The 23,496-nt window shown below is 38.6% G+C and overlaps 1 protein-coding gene across 2 annotated transcripts in view; it reads right to left on the reverse strand.

Moving 5' to 3' along the window:
* The window catches only part of RASGRF2 (Ras protein specific guanine nucleotide releasing factor 2), a 138,956-nt gene that overhangs the window by 52,944 nt on the left and 62,516 nt on the right, over positions 1–23,496 (reverse strand). The window contains exons 9-17 of one of the 2 annotated variants that reach the window (XM_032205611.1): positions 22,305–22,423; positions 11,972–12,132; positions 10,869–10,935; positions 9,709–9,845; positions 7,577–7,659; positions 5,283–5,531; positions 4,591–4,979; positions 1,439–1,564; positions 114–203 (exon numbers count right to left, since the gene is read on the reverse strand). In XM_032205611.1, coding sequence (XP_032061502.1) covers positions 114–203; positions 1,439–1,564; positions 4,591–4,979; positions 5,283–5,531; positions 7,577–7,659; positions 9,709–9,845; positions 10,869–10,935; positions 11,972–12,132; positions 22,305–22,423 — 1,421 coding nt within the window. Of the gene's footprint in view, positions 1–113; positions 204–1,438; positions 1,568–4,590; positions 4,980–5,282; positions 5,532–7,576; positions 7,660–9,708; positions 9,846–10,868; positions 10,936–11,971; positions 12,133–22,304; positions 22,424–23,496 lie in introns of both variants that reach the window. The other variant, XM_032205610.1, reaches the window with a different exon arrangement.

The following is a 23,496-nucleotide window of genomic DNA, read 5'->3' on the forward strand; positions in this document are numbered from 1 at the left end:
ATAATAACAAAAGCTATTTGGGATTCAGGTAAATACTTTCCTAAGAAATATTTACCTTCTGAGACCCAGGTATATTATTATTATCTCTCTTTGTTACAGTAAATTTTTCTCACCTGGTGGACTCCCATGCCCTGCTGCAGCTGTGGCAATAGCAAAAGCAGAAGCAGGAGAAACGGCACAGTGACTGTTGTCAGCAGTTTGTACTGTAAAGCGAACAGACAGAGAAAGGTTAACAGCTACTACAAGCTTTTAATTTTTCCAGGTTGGGTGACAGTAATATTTGAATTCTTCACTGATGTTTATATGTTGTGAACATTTTCTTTTGTCACTGTCACAGGATTTTACATGAAAGGAAATAAAAATATCACAATGACATTTGTGATTTGAATTTTATTTCCAGGTTGTTATAAATGACATCACTATGGAAAAAAAAAAAAAAAAAAAAAAAAAGAAAGATACAGCCAGGGATGAGGAATAAGAGAAACAATGGTACAGAGGATTAGCTGTAACAAAAAATGATGTTAAAGGACAAAGCATCTTAACCAATCATGGTGAGATTTACAGATTTTCAAGATTACTGCTTAAAATAAGTACAGTTCTGCAAAATTTCTCAAAATTTCTGTATAAGGAGTTCTGTGAACGTTGATTCTGATCAATACTTGTATAATATAGTGCTGTTCCTCCCAATTTCCAGCTCCAAAATCTTGCCATCCCACTGTAACCATACCCGATAACAAAAGATTACAGTTGGTTTAATATTGAAGTGTCTCAGTAACTTAACAGTTGAGAAGAATCTGTTCTGTTTTTGTTTTTATAATCCCAGGCATCAAACAACTGCCTTGAAATCTGGCTTGGGTGAGATGACAGCATTTTAAGTATTAATGGGCATCACTTACTGCTCTGTTAAGAATTTTGAAGAGCCATGTGAGAGCTATTTGAGGAGCTCTAGCTCTCATTCTTCCTCTTCAACTGAGCAGTTTATTCAAATTTTGGAATGAATAATGCGACACCATCTGTAAATTTTCAGTTTCATACAAGGAAACAGACATAGTCATTCTCCATTGACAATAATGGGTATTGTGTATTTCATGATTACATACGATGTCCAAAATATGTCCCCTTACTAGCTGAAAAAATCTGTAAAGGTCTTGAGAATTTTGTGAGACTAAGACTGATTCAGTATTAGTACATCCTGTTCAATCTGTTAAAGAACATTTCATCATACACAGAAATCCAATATGCTTCCAAATCTCTTGTTCTAACTGTATTGACTGCCATAATTCACATTTTAATGCTTTTATTTTTATACCTGAAAAATAAGGAAAATACAAATAAAACACAATATTCAAAGACTATTCTTTTCTAGTATTCTGCAAAGATTACAGCTACAGTATTTAAACCCTTTAAAGTTACATAGAACAGAAGTTTAGTTTCATACCTCCTGATTGACGATAGCGGAGATGACGTGGAGTTGAAGGGGATCTACATGGGGAAAGTTCTGTAGTATCCACTGCTGAGGTGCTTTCGGGAATAGTCCTGTCCACTGACACAGATTCTAGAACTGCTGCTTTAAAAGAAATTGGATGTTAACACTGGGATGATCGTTCATATTTTACAACTCGTGGTCATTTGGAAAAAAGGATATGTGGCTTTAAAGTATGCTTTTTTAAATCAGAGAGCATGGTCAGATTATTTTGTCTTAGATATGAAAATAGTGCTGCTCTGCAGAGAACACAGAGTACACGGGTGATTCAGGACTCTCAGTTTATGAACACCAGAAGATAGAAAGTCTGCAAATAAGCAACTTTGAACAATCTGAACTGTACTGCAATGACACACACACACACAAAAAAAAAAAGTCATTAATTAATAGAACTTTATAACAGTGTTTAAACACCAAACCTTATACACATAAATTGTATTTAACACAAAATTGCTCATGTGTAATCTGTGTTTTATAGTTGTTATATAATAGTACATTTAAATGGTACTGCTTTTGGAACTGGCCATGCATCTTCTGCATTAAGAAGATTCAACAGTAATTATCCTCTGGAAGGAAAGTTTTGTACCTACAACATATTCAAACAAAAGCTCGTAAATAAAGAATTTGGTGAAAAACAGCAAGTTCTCAGTTTTAAAAATAGTTTGGCTATGACTGCAATTTAAGTCAGCAGACTATCCAGTGAAATGCAAATGTAATAAGGATATGTGAAGTCATAAGTTTCATATGAGCTCATGAAAAATAACCTTTGTTGGATAAATATCTATAATCAGAAAACTGCCTAATAAAAGGGCCAAACAATGCTGCAGAGCTGATTAGTCAATGGAGCCATTCTTCTGTCAGAAGCATAATGAAAGGAATAAGCATAACTACAGAATAGCAAGAAGAATACCTCCTAAATGAGGGGAAAACCAAGTATTTTCAAAAAGCTGACAACATATATTCTAGATTTGATACAAATGACAACTGTGCCTGTAGTACTATAAAGTAAGTCCTATAAATATTGAAAATTATAAACTTTGGAAGTGGGTGAAGGAGGTGAAAATTCCGGAACATAAATGGGCCACATTCAACAAGAACAACCTCCACCATAACAGTAAGTCCTGGGAAACTGAATTTGCACAATATATTGGATTTAGTGTAAGCCACCTTTGTTTTTCTGGAAATCTGGCAGTACCAGAGCAAGAGTATTAACCATAATGAGATGGCATCTCCTGATTAAATAGAACTGGTCTCTTTACCCAGAAAATTTCTGAAACAAAGAACCATGTCTGGATGATGTGGAATGTGTAGATCATCATTCTGTAGTTCTTCTGATACCCATTTCCATTCTCCTTGTGATATTTCTTTTTTAACTTACTCCTCTTCCTGAATATGCTACAAGCAGCCTTGTGACAAAAGGACTTTCCCCGAGAGAACAGAGCTAGCTAATTGCTAATTCCCCCCAAATGTGTGGAAACTGTTCAGTAGGACATCCCCAAAGGAATTAGAGACTGCCATTTAGCAATTAGATGAGATTCTTGCCATTTCCAAACGTCCCTCATGCTGCCCAGATGACACTCCCAGCTTTGACAGACTGGTATGCAATATGTTAACACCTCTCCCATAATGCCTGGTGCTAACAGTAGACCAGAAAAATCTATTCTTTAGTAGGTGTACACTTAAAGTGTAACAAAAAATGTTACATCTAAGACTGCAGTTACCTATGTAAAATTCATCTTAATGCATGGCCTGCATTTTGGAACATGCTATCATATTGATTTGTGTTTACCCTAGCATACAAGAAGAATTTGCCCAACCCTACATAGTAAATAATATATTTTATTTTGTATGTTATAGTCTGTTACGCAATTCATTTAAAAACATCCAGCATGCAGAAAAAACGTGTTTAAATATAACAGCCAATCAGCATTTTATGAAAACATAAAGAATTGGCAAGCATATGCTCCTAGAACACTAACGTGGCTGACTTGCCTGATGAAAAAATTATGTGTTAAATAATACATTATACCCTGTAAAAATAATGCATCAGTAGGAAGGAGACAATACTTCAATCATATTTTTCTTAGTTTACTTTTCGTAATTTTTTTTCTTCTTTTCTCTTTGGTTTCATCAATTTCCAACGTTAAAGTGGCTGTAAATAAAATCAAGGCATATTCAACTCAGACTTGGTCAGGTTGTAGCTCAGGCCCCAGAGGACAATTTCTAAACATGACTTTTAGGAAGAAAACAGTATTTTTGTATTTCCTCATTTTCTGCTTAACATAACAACAGTACAAAAAATTAGGATATACTTTTATTCCAATTGAGAAGACCATCTCTCCATTCTCAAACAGTGATGAGAAATAACTACTCACCCATGCATCCTACGAGATTAGAGCTACTTTCTTGCTTTGAGCAACTGAAATGACTCTACGATTCTGTGTGCAATGCTCCCATTCCAGATGTCCACAGTGAGGTTTATATCAACTAGCTTTATCCTTCTGAAAGTAATACCTATTTTAAGGTGTCTCACAGAGGCCGTAGTGGAAACGAGGCATTTGCACAGGTGCAATTCATCTTTTTTAGATGTCTATCTTCTGGATTGATAAGAGTCAGGTGACATGAATCTCAACAATGCAGCAAATGCTCATATACATTATTTGTTCAGATTAGTGATGAAATCCTTCTGAAAAACTAGCCCTGCTTTGTAAACATGTTAAAGCTGCAAGGTTTTTACATTCCTGTTTCTTTTTCTCTTAATATTTTACTTCATGGGACAGCTCCAAAATCTGTAACCCTCAGGAAATGCAACTGGTATCAAGCATTTCTGTCTCTCTTTCTCCTAACACTCTTCCAAAGGGAAAACAGACAATATAATTCTGCCATACTGCTATTCGTATTAAAAAGAAGTGGAAATGCAGTGGAAATGCATCACAGCCTCTACTGGAAAAGAAATAGAATATTTTATTATCACAGGCTACTCTGATCATGAAACAAAAAGAAATAAAAAACAACTGCTCCACAATAATCTGACATAAATTAAGCTTTTATTAGAGACAACTCTATTTAGCAGAAGTAACATTCAGTATTCTGTAGATAGAGAATACCTCTTCGAATGCTTCTCCTCAGCTTGTTACAGAGGTCAATACGAGGATTCTCCAAGCTGTCCTCTATGGAGCCAGGGCTTTGCTCAGGAGAGGAGGGCCCTTTGCTAAGGTCCAGAGGTACCTTGCTACCTGTTGGCGGAGGAGAGGTGGCCGGGCTATAGGTCGAGGTAGGACTGCTCGCCACAGATGAAGTAGTGAGATCAAGGGCACCAATTCTCGAATTCAGCGGTGAAGTCAATGACAATTTTCGAGTTCTGACAGGTGAGGAAGTTCTGGAAAGTGACAGTGGAGGAGGAGAAGAAAACTTGCGACAGAGATGTGGTGACTTCCCATCAGCTAGGTACTCTCCTCTATTATTTTGATTGGTAGCAAAAAATAACTCCAAAGACCTTAAAGTAAGAAACAAAAAAGCAACATCATAATAACAAATGCAAAACAGATTTAGGTGATAACACCTGCAAACAAATTTGTGCATGCAAAATCTGTATGACACTTAGTCCTCAAAGCCTGGGTCAAAAGTTGAGGCATATTTATCTAAAAACTTGCATCCTATTTACAAACAATGAACCTTTTTCTTAGTTTATTTACATAACAAAAAATCTTGTTTGAAAATAAACAATGTCCCAGTAACTCTGTAAGAAATTAATCATAGAAGAAAAAGAAAAAAAAAAAAAAAAAAAAACAGAGCTCACCTGACTGGAATGGAAGTGAAAGGCCGTCTGTATATGTCTGAAAGTTTTTCCAGTACAACAGCTGCAGTAGTAAATATGCGGTAAGTATGTAGGAAAGTATTCAGGAAATCAATACTTAGAAATCGCAAGTCTGTTAGCCTCTCCAAAAGCCGTTCAACACTTGCATAACGGATTTGAGGTACTTTGCAGGAATTCAGAGTTTTGCTGAAGCAGATATCGATGTCATCTCTATGAAGACGAGCATCGGACCTACACAAATATTAAATTAGAACATTTCACCAAAGAGGAAGAGTTATTATGGTACAGCAGTGATATCACTTCAGTTACTCCTGTCAACACAGAACCAGGAAATATATACCTCTATTTTATCAACACAATAAAACTCTTCATTTGTGGGAAAGCCCGCTTCCATTCAGTTATATTTTATGTCATAACTGTAGCCATTTCGATTCATTTTTGGCAAATAATTAATTTACATTTCAAAATCTAAGAAACCATTAATGAAGCCTACATTTCTGAAGCGGAACAGGAGACAGAATTGTTACCATTTGTCTGTTTTAAGCTGTTGTGCCATGTAGACCTACTGCAATGAGAAGCGTTCTGTAACATAACCGAACTGCTTGCAGTCTTTTCTGCTGGGATCTTGCTTTATAAAATAAACTAGTGGACCCCAGCAAAGACAGCAAAACTAACTCCTTATTTAAGCTTAAATCTTGCTTTCAATATACCACCTGCACTCAGGTGCCAATAATTACTTAAGAAAAAAAAAATAAGGAAAAAAAAAAAAAAAAGAAAGCAGAAAGAAAACAGGAACAGACTGAAACATCTCAGCCTTCAAATAAGAACACTCCCTTTCCCCCTCCCCTCCTTCTTGGACATCACAACAAGAATTAATCACATCTGTAGTCCTACTCATGATGTTTTTTTCTAAATGGGGTTTTCCTTCATTTTATCTAGCTGATGCTTTAGTCTACAGAAAAACAGGTTGGATGCTACATATAGTATATTTCTATACTGCTTTGTGTTTTCAGGAGCAAAGGTAAGGTTTTCTTACATCATCAAATTATTCTGAGCACTTCTCCGCTGCATTACTTAAAATACAATTCTTCTTTCTTAAGTTGGGTCCTCAGAAAAGTGGATTTTTTTTTATTTCATCTAAGTATATTTGTCCAAAGACATTATTTACTATCATACTTTAAAGGCCAATGAATGCTAAAAATCAAACTGATGATTAAAATTTCATAAAGGGAAGGACAAATCTGTATGTTGTTAAGATTCTGTGTGGTTTTTTAGAATTAAGATTTTTTTTCCTGACTTTTTCCTTTTACTTTTTCTGTAATCTACTATTTCAAAAAAAGATACTAATGTTAACATTCAGTAGGTAATGTGTTTAAAAACTGTAGAATTCCTGGAATTAAAATGAAGACAATAAAATGTCTTCTTTCCAGTGATTAAGGGTATGTGCTGTAGCACTGTATTCAGATGGGTACATTCTATTTCTTAACATTTATATTTGATATTGGTAGGTAAAACTGATGTAAATACAGAACTGTAGAAAACCCCAAAGGTAAAACTATGTTAGAAAGTTGGAATCAAGTACTGAAATATTGCCTATGAACAAAAATGATTCTTCTGGAAAAAATAAACAATTGAAAGAAGGCAAGAGTGAAGGAAGAAGGTTTATGAATAATAATTGTTACTTTGATGTGATCAGTTCAAATGGTAAGAATTTTTTTTCTCAGATATAAGAAAAGGAAAAGAAAAAAATTGGCTAGTAAAGTAGAATACTTTGGAAAAGCATACTTGTCTGTACTCAACCCAAAGTGTGCAGAAATTTTAAAATATATTTAATAAAATTATGAGTTGTAGACAGAAGACAAAAATCTAACAGAGAATTAAATTACTCATCTGAAGCATAACTGAATGCAATTTCACAAAGAAGAGAAAAATCTGAGCTGTGATCCTATACTGTCCAACACTGTGAATTAAGACTTTACCCTCTTGAGTTATTCCTACCCCTTCAAGAAACAGATTGAAAAGATACATGTTGGGATATAGAATTAATTCCATTCAACAAAAATGGGAAAAAGAAAGAGAGAAAGAAAGAAAGAGAAAAAGAGAGAGAAATAGAGAAAGAGAGAGGAGGGAAGGAAGGAAGGAAGGAAGGAAGGAAGGAAGGAAGGAAAACCAAAACAAAAGGCTTCATTTTCCAAAAACACATTTTCTTTTGATAAAACTTTTATTAAAAATCAAAAAGGCTATTTTGCTTACTAGGAAAAGAATGCTGCACTTACTTTATCATATGTGGAACTGTGACTTTAGAATTTTCTTCAAAAACTATGGTCATTAAACCATTGCACCGTATGTTATCAATGCACTGTGAAAATAAATATTGAAAACTGTTAGCATCAAAACACACTTTAAGAGGACTTACTTCCATACTGTTAGGATCACTGTAAGCCTACAACATAGCTTTCATAGGGCCTGAACTGACAGGTAAAAAGTATTTTCATAAAAGAAAAGCAGTGATGGAAGAATTACAGTGGACATGATTCTCTAGTCTTTTTCCTTTGATTTACACAGCTGCAAGTCCATGCATCTTTACCAGCACACTCATAAAAGTCAGTTCAGAATCTCTTTTACACATGATTAGGTATTTTGAGCTAGAAATTAAATAGCCATGAAGTTCCTTTGAAACTGAACAAAATTAAATACCTCCAGCATCTCTTGAAAAATCAGTACTGGAAATAAGTTAGAATACTTTATACATAAAGTGAGATACAGAGATACAAATAGCTTCTAAAAACACACTTTTATTGTTAATAATAATAATAATAATAAATCAAACGGTGCTATTATTCTTAAATACAGATATGAAGCTGCTGTCAGAGGAGTCCATTGCATAATCTTGTATAAGAGTTTTGGGCTAGGCATTAGGATCTGGAAGAACACTGCTGGGGTATGTTCACAGAACACACTGCTTTGAAATTATAGGCTGTCCTATGTCAAACAGAAGTTTACAAGTTAGTCAGTCCTCAAAGCAGCTCAGTGCTGGTGGTGCCTAAGTACAGCTCAAAGCCATTTGAACAGGCCATTTGAACAGCATTTTCTGCTGGTTTGTACTTTGATGTAGTTGAGGTAACACCACAGTCTTTGATCTTGGCAGCGATCAGACAGTCCACTGGCAGAAGAGGCTTTTATGGTCTGCAACAAATATCTCATACATAATACTACAGAACTATACTATAGTACACAGATACCATCTTTCTAGCTAAGTTATTAGTGTAACAGGAATCTAGGATCAAATCAACAACAACAACAAAACAAAACACACACACATAAAAAAAAAAAAAAAGCACTTTTCATAAGAATCCTATAGTTTAAATGAAAGGAATATAAATTCAAGCAAGCTCGCTAAGAACATACCATCAAATAAGACTTAGATGCCATATACATATGTAATTTAATAAGATATGCAGAACTCTGGAAACCAAGACACATTCTGTGGATGAACTGCAACTACGTGTATGCACTTTCATTTGCAAACATTGTTGGGAGAACACACCTTAATCAAAAAAATGCTTTCTATATGCCCGTTTTTGTTAGTGTAGTTCCTACGTTCTCCTTGAGGGCTGTAGCCAGGACAAAGAGAAAAAAGTGCTTCTGGGCAGCTGATTCAGTAATTTTTTATGACATGGTTTCTGCTGGTAATGGGCTCAGTCAGAAACATGATTTTGTTTTCAAGAGACCAGTGGTCTCAATTCTTTAGTGGTTCCATAGTACCATTTCCCCCTTCAAAATGCCTGTGGTGTTTGCACAGGGTCTTGAGCCCTTACTATTTTTTTCTTTTAAGGTGATGCCTATCCCTTCATCATCTCTTGCTTCCCTTCTTTTGTAAGGCTGGAGGTCAAGCTCTTTCACTCTCACACTACTAACGGGTCTCAGCTTTCTCAGGCTTTTACTTATAAGATTCTCTTAATTGTTGACCCCAATCCTCTCCAGAATCCCTGTCTTCAATAGCTGGAGGAGACTTTCCTTTCCTCAAAGATGGAACAAGAGAATAAAAGTTTCTTATGGTTATTCCCTGGCTATCTGACTAACCCCTTCACTCTTTGCTCTCTCAGCTATATGCAGCTAGTTATATTTACCTCTACCTTACTACGCCAGTTCCAAGCTTTGCAGGCATGTAACTGTCAAGTTGGCTGTGGAGCTTTTCACTTCTCATTGATACACATATTTCACTGATGACTCAAATGCAAAGACAAGATTTGGGGGAAAATAGGTAACACTAAAATATTTTCATATAAAGTATTTTCACAGTCAATCAGCCCTCAAGAAATTATCAGCTCAGTCTTGGATTAGTTCTCAGAAACACAGAATAAAATAAGATCTCATAACAAACAAGATAAAGAATGTAGTAAGCTACCTGACTTATATCACTTGTCCATGCAGCTTTCTCCTGACGTGAAGGAGCTAAGAGGACAACAGTAAAAGAAGGAGCATCCGTAGGTTCAACTACAAGCTTGAAATCAAGGTGTCCAAACACCTGTCCAGAACTTTTTGCTTTACAGTGAGAGGAGTTAAAAAAAAAAAAAAAAAAAAAAAAAAAAAAAGTCAAAATGTGAGATTTCAAACCACAGAATAAAGAAATAATGTTTCCACTTACAGTGGAATCACAGAATCACAGAATTTCTAGGTTGGAAGAGACCTCAGGATCATCGAGTCCAACCTCTGACCTAACGCTAACAGTCCCCACTAAACCATATCCCTAAGCTCTACATCTAAACGTCTTTTGAAGACTTCCAGGGATGGTGACTCCACCACTTCCCTGAAGTTACTTTAAAGCATTTCTCTGACAAAGAGCAAATCCAACTGGTGATCCAAGACAGTGATTTTGTTTTTCCACATATACCAAATAAAAAATAAACTACAAACGTGCAACAGTGAAAGTTGCTGTAAATTACTTTTTAAAATGTCAAATAAGGCTAGAGTCCTTCTAACACTTCTTTGTTAATATACTACAGATATGCTGAAATCAATGAAACTACTTTCACAATTCAAGTGCAATTCTTGCCTAAAAGCATGGAAGCCAAACTGAGTAACAGTAAAATCAGCTTGGGAATGTGTTTTGTTATTTCATTTGAAGAAGGTTGTAGTCAAGATTTGTAGGGAGTCCAAGACAGAAACTTTCCACTAATTCTGCCAACTCACTCAGACCCCATGTATTTAAGAAACTCAATTATCTGTTTTGTCTTTCAAGACGTTTTTCTTTCCTTCCAAGATCCTTAGGGTGAACTTGTATACAAAAGTCAGTAAATAATTTGTCACATTCTTTCAGCCAATGTACATGAAAATCTTATGTGGGATGTCAACAGCAGGAACAAACAAAGCAAAACAAACCCTTACGCAAACAGCAAGTCCATTATGAAAACATCTATTCTACACAATCAGCTAACTGAGTTATTTATCTGGTTTCATGAACAGGGAGAACTTAACAATTTGTTTTTATGAAAAATAATCAAAGGGTAACAATTTCAAGAACATTCTTAGAACTGTAATTATGACAAACATCTGAATGTAACTTACAGTCATCATCAGCTGCATCTGTCTCCTCAACCAGTGTGCACTCTATTAAAGACAAAACACCTCCTGTCTGTGAAAACAAAGCACGTTTTTCATAAATGTAGGCATCTGATCCTATTTGCCATTACAAATATTTTTAAACATTGATATACCTTACTGTATGTTTTTACATTACTCAGGGCACTTATGAAGGTGTATCAGTTTCTAGATGCATATTTTTCCTCAGGAACCAAAACCACCTAGATTAAACATAATATCTTTCTTAGGCAAACAAATCAATAATACAATTAAATGTGCTAAATGTTTTTCCTTTTTACTACAATATATAATTTATCTCACATAAAAGCTTGTTCACAAGATTCAAAAATGGTTAGAATTTCATCATTTTCTACTGAATTTATATCAACTTAATGCTTTCAGTTCAGTTACACTTAATTTACTTTGCAAAATACATTAATTACTTAAAGAGTACAAAGTGAGAAAGCATACAAAAAGTAATGAAAGTGACTCTCTTACTAAACAGTCTTAATAATATCTCAGAAATAATATCTTTGTCAGCCTGAAATTCTGTTCAACATACACCACTCTGTAAACTACTTATTCTTCGTTATTCACAAGCCAACCCAAGAAGGCCTGATTCTCAACTAATGTAACTAGAATATTCTTAGAAGAACATTTGGTTTGAGAAAATATGCTGTTTAGGAAAACAGAACTAACTTCTAAAATTAATTTTATTAAGAGCTCTGGAAATTATTCCTTGGTAAATCCATGGGGTTGTACCGGCTGATATGTACTGAAAACTGACTCACAGTCAGTGATAGCTTATACAGAGGTACACACTATGTCCTGTTTCTAGCTCCCAGATTATTAGGATTACAAAGTTCTGGAAAAAGAAAAAGAAAAAAAAAAACTTATAATATTTTTTTATTAAGAACTTTGGCTGAATTTTATTATTTGCAGCAAGAAGACAGAGCAATCAATTACTTTACATCATCTCACTTCTTTTCACGATAACACAAAATCTCAGGTTAAAGCCATAAAATATTGAAATTTCACTGAAGCTGTGTTTTCATTTCATAAGCTGAGTCATAATGTAGAATCTGTACCTTGAGCAGATGCAGTTTTCCTCCTGAACTTCTTGTACAAATTAAAAAATGCTTTGTAAATAAGAAGCACTGCCTTTCTCCTTCTTTTTTCAAAGATAATGATCCCAGACGAACTTTACTAAGTTTTCCCCTCTCAACTGAAGGGACTTGAATAAGGGAACCTAATAATAATCAAAATGAAAAACATACTGTAACAATAATAACATTTGGTAGGTGGTGTGTGTAGTGTTAATCCATCAGACACTGACATTAAATCATGCAACTTTTCATTCTATAAATTACTAATACACATCAATATCTGTTTTAAACACAAGTCATTCATATTTTTTTGTACCAGCTCATTTTATTTTTTAGAGTGAGTTCAGGATAACAGTTTTGCACTTTTTTATGGAGAGAAAAAAGTTTGTCTTTGCAACAACATGCTTAGAATCAAGCAAGCACAGTCTAGACCTATACTTATGTACATGCCTGGACCAGATCTTGGGCAAATTTTTATGCATCTTTAAGACATTAATAGTACATTGTTCAGAAAACAGAGCTGAACAACAACTCCACTTTTGGCAGCTGCTAGCCTTGCAAAAGGTATATTACTTTCAAGCTAAAAAGACAGAGAATGAAAAGAGAATGTTTTGAAGGAAAACAGTTTTCTGTGCAAGAGAGATGGTAATGAAGCAGGTTTCTTCTTATCTTCATACCTTACGTTGTGTAAATTTCAGTGCTACACAGCTCATCTAAAACTTCAGAACTAAACTGAATCTCATTATGTAGGTCTGAATTTGTGCTGTGCAGAATTCCAGACTGGGGAAAACTTCTGTACAGTTTCATACCTCAAAAACAGTATCTGAGCAACATTTGCGTATTGATATCACCATGTGTTATTACTTCTGATTTTGAATGTGGAATCAATTTTGACAGTGAAGTGCAATTCGAAGTTCACATACATGATCTTAAACTTATGAAGAAATGATGACAACACTCTGAAAAAGCTACTGTTGCTAAACTTCACATTTTTCTGCATTTAGTTCCCCTTATGTATTTAATTAGTGTTATTAATATATTTGAAATGTATCATCTGGCATAGCAAAATACATACCGGTAAACATAACATTATAGTACACTTTGACAGACATTTCACTTTGAAATTTAATGATTTGTGTCGCTGCAACAAAACAGTGATGTTTTACTCCAGAAATTTGCAAAGGTATGCAACATTTTTGAGGTTCACCTGAGTTCTAACCAAAAAAAAAACCACAAACTTACTATTTGTTCTACAGTTCTCTTGGACAAAACAGTATATTTATGTCTACTGTAAAAGATAGCAAGGAGATCATTCCCATGTGTTGAAGCTGTGACTTCTCTGTGACATTGGTTGTCCCCCAGCTCCTAGTGCAAGGCCAGTACTATGTACAAAACAATTCACAAGCAACTTCCCATCCCAAAATTCTTAGTGCAATTTTCTCCTGAAATTCCCCCTACACATTTTGGTAACAACATTCTACTTGTTCTTTTCTTCCTATGCTGCTCCTTAGAAAAATGTTGTAAATATAATACACGTATACATATACCCTTGGAACTTGATTTGTATTATTTTTTATTTATTTATTTTCTTTAGAATGCTTTTAGGAATACCATATTCTGTTCTGCTAAAATGGGATGAAGGTTAAATGGTGTACTTGTATGGACCTGAAATATCACTGTTTAAGGTAAATCAAAAGAAACTGCAGATTTTAAATGCAGCAGAAAGACAGCATTATCTGTCTTTGATGCTGAACTTTCACAGAGAGAAACAGATTTCTGTGTGGCTCACATCTAACAAGGACCTTGTGCATTCCTGTGAAGCTCTTGTGATTAATGAAAATGATTTGCCTGATATGGCTTCTATTACAGATTTCCTCTTAAGGGGAAAAAAAAAAAGTCATGATTGGCCAGTATACAGCTGCAATAACTGAGTGAGGATAATTTTGGAATATTCATTAATAGTATATGATTTGGACAATTGGTGTAATCTGAGGAATTTTTATCCAGCTACAGACCTAAGCACATTCAGTACTCACACTTCAATACTGCCAGAATAGTCGTAATAGCCCATGTTCAATCCAACAAGTACAAAGGGTTGTATTTAAAACAAACAACAACAACAACAAAAACTACATTGTATTGAGTAGTTTACAAATTCAGTTTGGCTTTCTCCACTGGGGAAAGTTTTATTTCACCATGAGGGTGGTCAAACAGTGGAACAGGTTGCTCACTCAAAGAAGCTGTGGAGTCCCCATTCTTGGAAACAATCAAAACTCGACTGGATATAGTCCTGAGCAACCTGCTGCAGTTGATGCTGCTTTAAGCAGGTGGGATTGGACTGGACTATTTCCAGAAATCCCTTCCAATGTCAACTATTGCATGACTTTTTAATTGTGATATATTTGTCAGGAGGGGTAAATTCAGTGCAGCTGATGTAAGGAAGATCAGACAAAGTATTTGGTGGCTTATGAAGGGCCGCCAGATGACAGCTTTCCGGTTGTCAGCCAATGCTGTATTACAGACTGAGACTGCTGTTTTAACTTTAGACTCTTAAAGATGATATTCCTTAATGGTTTGCCTTGACTTACAGAGTGCCTGGCAATAAAGTCTGTATGTAAATATGAGAGAAATAAAAGGGGACCCCAAGAAATCTGAAGAGGATTCCAAAATATACATTGCAAAGCATTGCAAATGTAAATGAGGGAATTCCTATGGTCTCAACATTCTTCACACAATCAAACTCTTAGAAAAATAAAGTATGTAACGTAGATACAATATGGCAACGATGAAATGGACCTTCATAGGAAAAACCTGAATAAAGGCAAAGATACCTATCCCCTTCTGTGCCAGAAAGATATTTCCTGTACCAGTCTACACTGATGAAGAGAAAGAAAACAAGCCTAGCTGAAATGAGAGGAGACTGACGTCACTCTCAAAGTGACCCTACAGTCAGATGTGAAAGGCAAATGGGCTTGGTATTACTTCATTAGCTCAATTCAGATTTCTGCATTTGCACAGTATCACATGTATTAGGTATTTTAAAAGATAAACTTTGATATAGCCGTTCTTAAAATAACACCCAAAGGTGCATCGTGGCAGCCTGACTGCCATGCTGCATCACCTGTTTGGTCCTGCACGCAAATGTCTGGCTGCCACTAGGCAGTATTTTGGCCTTGCACTTGCAGAGCTCGAAGCTCCATGGATGAACCCTGGCTTTGAGCACATCAGTGGCGCAAACCCCCATGGGGGAGATCTGGCCAGCCATAGCTCCCTGCCAGCCACATGGAGGCAAAGAGTAAGGCCTTGGGTGCCCCAGTCACTTCATCCCCCCAGACATGCAGCCTCCTGGTCCCACCAGCCCTGCAGCCACTCAAGACCCCATGCTGCTGTCCCCTGGGACTCCAGAAACCCATAGCAGCTGTTGAAGCAGTCAGTAGTGCTACCTGGAAGAGCCGTGGGTCTGGCACAATGGGGACAACTGTGGAAACCCCATCCAGCTCAGCAGCAAGTGGCCACCATTAGTGTAGAGACACTCCCAGCCTTGTGTTAACACAGAGCAATCCCAATGGTGCCACAGAAGGGAAGGGTGTGTTTTTTCTTGCTTGAACATCTCATATGTATTTATTATCCATAAATCCCTTCCTGTAGAGGCAACATAGGGCAACAAAAATGGTGAAGGGTCTAGAGGGAGCTGAGGAACTCACATGAGGAGCTGCTGAAATCACCTGGATTGTTCAGCCCAGAGCAGAGCAGGCTGAGGGGAGGCTTCGTGGTGGCCTGCAGCTCCCTCATGAGGGGAGCGGAGGGGCAGGCGCTGAGTTCTGCTCTCTGGGGACAGCGACAGGACCCGAGGGGACGGCATGGAGCTGGGACAGGGGAGGGTCAGGCTGGGGGCTGGGGAAAGGTTCTGCACCCAGAGGTGGCTGGGCACTGGGACAGGCTCCCCAGGGCAGTGGTCATGGCACCGAGCCTGACAGAGTTCAAGAAGCGTTTGGACAACGCTCTCAGATACATAATCTGATTTTTAGGTAGAAATGTGTGGAGGCAGGAGTTGGATTTGATGATCCTTGTGGGTCCCTTCCAACTCAGGATATTCTATGATTCAGTAACATACAGGCTTACCATAGAATCACCAAATTATAGAATGGCTCCAGTTGGAAGGGACCTTAAAGATCATCTTGTTCCAACCCCCCCACCACCACCACCACCATCATAGGCAGGGATGCCACCCACTAGATAGGTTGGCCAAGGCCCCATCCAGCCTGGCCTCGAAAACCTCCAAGGATGGGGCATCTTCAACTTCTCTTGGCTACCTGTTCCAGTGTTGCACTACCCTTACAGTGAAGAATTTCTTCCTGATGCCTAATCTAAATCTATTCTCTTTCAGTTTAAGACCATTCCCTCATCTTGTCATTATCTACCCGAGTAAAGAGTCCTACTCCATCCTTTATATAAGATCTGTTTAAGTATTGAAAGGCCACAATGAGGTCTGCCGGAACCTTCTCTCTCTCAGGCTGAACATGCCCAGCTCTCGCAGACTTGACCTCCCTCGACCTGCTGGTCATACCTGTTTTGGTGTATCCCAGGACGCTGTTGGCTTTCTGGGCTGCAAGCACACACTGCTGGCTCACATCCAGTTATACACTGTCCTTCTCTGTATCCCCGAAATGAATCTGAAATTGGTTTACTTAAGCCACGAGTTTGACCTGGGTCACACAGTACACTCTAACAGTAATCTTTACAGACTGATTCCCACAGAAAAATTAATATTTTTTTTACTGAAGAAATACTAGGTACACAGACAAATGATACTAGTGAATTTTAAGGGGAAAAAAGTAGATATTTAAATGCAAAATATTTTAATCATACTGAATAAAAAGTTATTCAGTTTAAGTAAATTGCATGGTAAAAGTCAGTCAAGGCAAATCACAACCCTATAATTTTCTTGAAGTGGATGCACTGTAACAGATTTATATTTTTTCTCAGAGCTACGTTCATAACTCTTTAAATACCTCCAATTATAACAAATACGTAAATTTAAGAAATGATCTAGGAAGTTACAAGTGGACATTGTACAAACAGTATTGGTAGTTATTATAGAATGTTTCAGTTTGGCCACATAACTAAAGAAACACTACAGAAAGGATTTCAAAATTTATTCTAAAACTACTAAACAACTAGCTATGCATATGGCTCTACTTAAACATCAGATATCCTGATGATGCTAGCTAGAGAAGATCTCATGAAGGGATACACCTAAACTACATTCCCAACCTTCATTAAATATGTTATTCTTTTCAGATACAATAAAAGCTTGTACCTAGTCAAAATGATGCAGCTACTGTATACAGATCTACTAAGTAGTCACAAAAGATCCAGAAATAAATTTGTATATAAATGAAAAATAAGCTTCAATTATGAAGTTTTCACATTTGTTGCTCTACCATTGAAGTAAGCCCCTCCAGATAAGAACTGCAACCTCTTTACAGTTCCTGGTTAAATTTAACACTTATTCTAAATTACAGTTTTGTGAAACATAACAAGAAATTCATTCTCTGCTATCACAGAATTACAGAATGGTTAAGGTTAGAAGGGACCTCTGGAGCTCATCTGGTCCAACCTCCCTGCTCAAGCAGGGCCACTGAGAGCAGGTTCTCCAGGCCCATGTTCAGGCAGCTTTTAAAAATCTCCGAGGAGACTCTACAGCCTCTCTGGGCAGCCTGTGCCAGTGCTCAGTCACTCATAAAGTAATTAAGTGCTTCCTGACATTCAGACAGAACCTTTTGTGTTCCTATTTATGCCTGCTGCCTCTTGTCCTATCCCAGGGCACCATTCAAAATGGTCTGGCTCCATCTTCATTGCAACCTCCCTTCTCGTATTTATATACATTTGTGGTGGTTTTACCGTGCTGGGCAGCTAAACCCCACAACCGCTCTCTCACTCCCCCTCCTTTAGATGAGGAGGGGGAGAAGTAAAGCAAAGAACAACTCACGGGTTGAGATAAGGATAATTTAATTAAAGGGAAATAATTATAATAATTAAATAAAGACTACTATGAACTAAACAATTTAACTAAGGGGAAGTAAAAGGGAAAAGGGGAAAAAGGGAGGAAAACAAACAAACAAAATAAATGAAAGCTATATGGAAGTGCAGAGGAAAGAAATTACTCTCTACTTCCCACAAATGTGTAATGATTGACCACGTCCTTGAAGCAAGGCCTCAACGCACGCAGCCGGTGTTTGAGAGGAGGACCGACGTCTTCTCAACGAGAGCCCACCCCTCCCCTCTTCTTCCTGTTTCCACCTTTTATTGCTGAGTGTGACACCACATGGTATGGAATATCCCTTTGATTGGTTTAGGTCAGCTGCCCTGGTGATGTTTCTCTCCTCACTTTTTGCCCACCCCCTAGGAGGGTTAGAGAAAGGCCCAATGCTGTGCCACTGCTGCTCAGCAGTAGACACAACACTGGTGTGATAACACTGCTGTTCCAGCTACAAGTACAGAGTACGGCACTGAATGGGACTGAATGGGCTGCTGCCGGGAAAGTTAACATTCCAGCCAGACCCAGTACAACATTGATACTGGTATTTATATACATTGATAAGATCCTCCCGGATCCTGCTGCTCTCCAGGCTGAACAGTCTCAGTTTTCTCAGCTTCCCTTCAGGACAGGTGCTCCAGTAACTTGATCATCTCAGTCACCCTCTGTTGGACTTTCTCCAGTATGTCCATATCTCTCTTGAACTTAGGGGCCCAGAAGTGGATACAGTACTCCAGATACTCCAGCCTTGCCAAAGCTGAGTAGAGAGGAAGGATCACTTCCCTTGATCTGCTATACCTAGGCTTCAATGGGAACATTTTCCAAAACCACCGAGAATAAAGAATGAGTAATATTTCCTCTCTCTTTTTGCTAAGTTCATTTTATTAGAATTAATTCTACATCAGAATCATACAATCATAGCATGTCTTGGGTTAGAAAGGACCTTAAAGATCATCCAGTTCCAATCCCCTGTCATACGCAGGGATGCCACCCACTAGATCAGGTTGGCCAAGGCCCCATCCAATCTGACCATGAACACCTCCAGAGACGGGACATGCATAGCTTCTGTGGGCAACCTGTGCCAGTACCTCATTGCCCTTTGAGTAAAGAATTTCCTCCTGACCCCTAATCTCTATCTCCCTTTTTTTTTTAGCTTAAAGCTTTTCCTCCTTGTCCTATCACTGTCTGCCTATGTAAAAAGACCCTTCCCATCTTTTTTATAAGCTCCCTTTAAGTATTGAAATGCTGCAATGAGGTCTCCCCAGAGACTTAACTTTTTTAGGCTGAACAGCCCCAGCTCTCTCAGACTTATAACACTAAACACTGGTCCCAAGACAGAAGCCCTGAGGGACTCCACCTGGACATAGAGACATTGACCACCACTCTCTGGGTGCAGCCTTCAAGCCAATTCCTTATCCACTGAATGCTCCACCATTCCAATCCATATCTCTCCAATTTGGAGATCAGGATGTCATGTGGGACCATGTCAAAGGCCTTACAGAAGACCAGGTAGATGACATCAATCAGTCTTCCCTTGTCAATTAATGCAGCCACTCCATCACAGAAGGCCACCAGATCAGTCAGGCAAGATTTGCCCTTAGTGAAGCCATGCTGGCTGTCTTGGATCACCTCTTTATCTTGCATATGCCTTGACATTGCTACCAGGAGGATCTGTTCCATGATCTTGTCAGGTACAGAGGTGAGACTCACCAGCCTGTAGTTCCCCAGGTCTTCCTGTCTACCTTTTTTTAAAAAGAGGAGTGATGTTTCCCTTTTTCCAGTCACTGGTAACATCACCTGACCACCAAGAGTTTTCAAGTATGATGGAGAGAGGCTTGGCAACTCCATCAATCAGTTTCCTCAAGACCCTGGGATGCATGGCATTGGGCCCCATAGACTTACACCTCTTCAGTTTCATCAGGGGCTCACAAAGCTGCTCTTCACTTGCAGTGGGAGGGACTTAGTTCCCCCAGTCCCTCTGTAGAGGTCTAGGGAAATGAGAGCCATGGGATGCCTGACTGGCAGTGAAAGGCAACCAGGCGATCAGGCCCAGTCAGCATGGGTTTATGAAAGGCAGGTCCTGCTTGACAAACCTGATCTCCTTCTATGACAAAGTGACGCACTTGGTGGATGAGGGAAAGGCTGTGGTTGTGGTCTACCTTGACTTCAGCAAGGCTTTTGACACCGTCTCCCACAGCATTCTCCTCAAGAAACCGTCTGCTCATGGCTTGGACTGGCACATGCTTCATTGGGTTAGAACCTGGCTGGGTAGCCGGGTCCAAAGACTCGTGGTGAATGGAGTCAAATCCAGTTGGAGGCTGGTCATTAGTGGCATCCCCCAGGGCTCAGTACAAGGGCCAGTTCATTCTAATATCTTTATCGATGATCTGGGTGAGGGGATCAAGTAAGTTTGCAGATGACACCAAGTTAGGTGTGTGTGTCGATCTGCTCGAGGGTAGGAAGGCTCTGCAGGAGGATCTGGATAGGCTGCACCGATGGGCTGAGGTCAACTGCATGAAGTTCAACAAGGCCAAGTGCCGGGTCCTGCACCTGGGGTGCAACAACCCCAAGCAGAGCCACAGGCCAGCAGAGGAGTAGTCGGAAAGCTGCCTGGCAGAGAAGGACCTGGGAGTACTGGTTGATAGTTGGCTGAATATGACCCAGCAGTGTGCTCAGGTGGCCAAGAAGGCCAACAGCACCCTGGTTTGTATAAGAAGCAGTGTGGCCAGCAGATCTAGTGATTGTCCCTTGTACTTGGCTCTGGTGAGGCCGCACCTCGAGTACTGTGTTCAGTTTTGGGCCCCTTTCTACAAGAAGGACATTGAGGTGCTCGAGCGAGTCCAGACAAGGGCAATGAAGTTGGTGAAGGGTCGGGAGAACAAGTCTTATGAGGATCAGCTGTGGGAACTGGGATTGTTCAGCCTGGAAAAGAGAAAAGGAGGCTCAGGGGCAACCTTATTGCACTCTACAGGTACCTTAAAGGAGGCTGTAGTGAGGTGGGGGTTCGTCTGTTCTCCCATGTGCCTGGTGACAGGACAAGGGGGAATGGGCTAAAGTTGTGCCAGGGAGGTTTAGGTTGGATGTTAGGAAGAACTTCTTTACTGAAAGGGTTGTTAGGCATTGGAATAGGCTGCCTTTGGAAGTGGTTGAGTCACCATCCCTGGAGGTCTTTAAAAGATGTTTAGATGTTGAACTTAGTGATATGGTTCAGTGGAGGACTTGTTAGTGTTAGGTCAGAGGTTGGACTCAGTGATCTTGGAGGTCTCTTCCAACCTAGATGATTCTGTGAAGACTGAGGCAAAGAAGATGTTGAGTGCCTCAGTCTTCACCATGTCTGTTGTTAACAGTTCTCCCTTCTCCTTTGTCTGAGAGGTAACACTCTTCTTGGCCTTTCTTTTCTGGCCAATGTACCTGTACAATCCCTTCTTGTTTTTGTTTTTTTTTTTTGCATCCCTTGCCAAGCTCAGTTCCATCTATGTCTTGGCTTTCCTTATCCCATCCCTGCATATCTGTATGGCATCCCTGTACTCTTCTCAGGCCATGTGTTCCTTCCTCCACTGCCTATTTCCTTCTTGTGCCTCAGTCTGACCAATAGGTCTTACTCAGCTATTCCAGTTTCCTGCCTTCTCTGCTTGATTTCTTACACATTGTAATGGAAAGAACAAGACATCTCCTTTTTTCATGACCTCTTCTTGTAGGATTGCATTTTGTATCTATCCTGAACTTCTACTGAAGCCCAAAAATGTACATCTCAGGGGACAGGGTGAGTATGTTCAGGTATTGTATCTATTCTGTCATGACCAATTTTGAGATATTTGTGAAGCACTGAGAAAAATAGGAACTACTGACAGCTGTTTTCTGTCTTAGCAACCACTTTATCATTTGACAAAGCCTCAAACTTCTCTTGCACTTCTTCTCAAATGTTGGCATCCACTGTCATTGGCAGCCATGGTCTCTGTGGAGCTGTAGGTAATTCTTTTGAAGATCACAGTCCAGTGTGTATATTACCGTTCCATGGATGCTTTACCATTACTGCGCTGCTTTTTTTCATGGTTCCTCAAGAAAACAGCACAGAAGTGGGGATCAGCTATAGTCCCAAATTAGTTGTCATCTGTTGATAACATTTTATGACCTATCCTACATGAGGTGTTAATCTTCAAGTATGTCAGCTGTGCCTAGTGCAGTGACCTGCCCAATGATGGCAATGTGAATCCTGCTGGTTTTAAAGCATTTTTTTCATGATTATATAGATAGCTTTAAAGGAGAATATCTTACCTTGGCGTATAAAAGTTTGGCTAGTATCTAGTAAAATATCACAGCCTTCTACTATTGTTCTTTCTATGGCTAGATTCTTCCGGATGTTTTCTGTGTCACTCACTTCATCATGCATCACCCTGTCAGACACAATAAAAATTCACTTTAAATTCCCTGAAATATATCTTGCACCTGCTGTGTCTATTTTCACTTGCACTTATTCAGTGTATGCACAAAAAGTACCTAATGTCCTTTGCCACAAAACAGACATACATGCAGTACATGATTATTCCTTTTTCTTTTTTTTTTTCCCTTTCAAATCATTGTTGCAATCATTTAGTTTTTTCAGCAGTAGAACCTATTTTGCCAGAGTTGTTTTTAGACTTTTCCTGAACACACCTGACAGATGCCACCAAGCTAAAAACTCGTCACAGCTGCTAGAAGAGTGCTTCTGGATCGGTAATAAGAGAGTCTACCACAAAACTGGAAGCGTTTTCTAGTTCTTTGAATTAGTTATATAACATATTTTGGAGTCTTTGTCCTTGATTTTAGGTTCTCACTCTATTCTGCTTCAGTTTGCACTTGAATGTACCATTCACTTCCTCATTGCTTCCTACAACAATCACGGCTTCAATGGCTCACCTCCAAACTTCTTCTGCTTATTTTCATAGATATCCTCCCGTTACACAGAGAAGTACATTTTTTTCCAAGGCTGAACTCAACACAAGCTTAGATGATGTTGTGATGTTCCTGAACTAGGACTTCACTGCACTATCTGAAAGTTACTGTTCCCTCAAATCTACAATAAATGAGTCACAAAGCTTTATATTTATGGTCTGTACTACCTGCCTTATGAGAAGAGGAGGATCAGTCAACCTGAGCCTCCAATTCTGAACACTCAGGGATGAATTTTTTAGATCACCAATGAACTCTGACTTATGAAAAGAAGCAGAGTCAAAGTTGTTTGATCTGATTGCACATATAACACTAATCATAGAAATTCTATGCTTTGACTAAATGGAAAGGAGATGCTCTTTTCTGCTTCAAATGGTCTCATAACATGGAAGATCTTTCTGAACACTGTAGGATTCAAACACAGACACTTTAATAAAAGTCACTGCCTGCCCAGCTCTTTAAGAAGTCAGTGCTTGAAGAGGTGGCAGGACGTGACCTGTAGGTGACTCAGAAAGCTGTCTGTGTTGAAGATATAGCA

This window comes from Aythya fuligula, chromosome Z, assembly GCF_009819795.1.
Source record: "Aythya fuligula isolate bAytFul2 chromosome Z, bAytFul2.pri, whole genome shotgun sequence".
Classification (NCBI taxonomy): Eukaryota; Metazoa; Chordata; class Aves; order Anseriformes; family Anatidae; genus Aythya; species Aythya fuligula.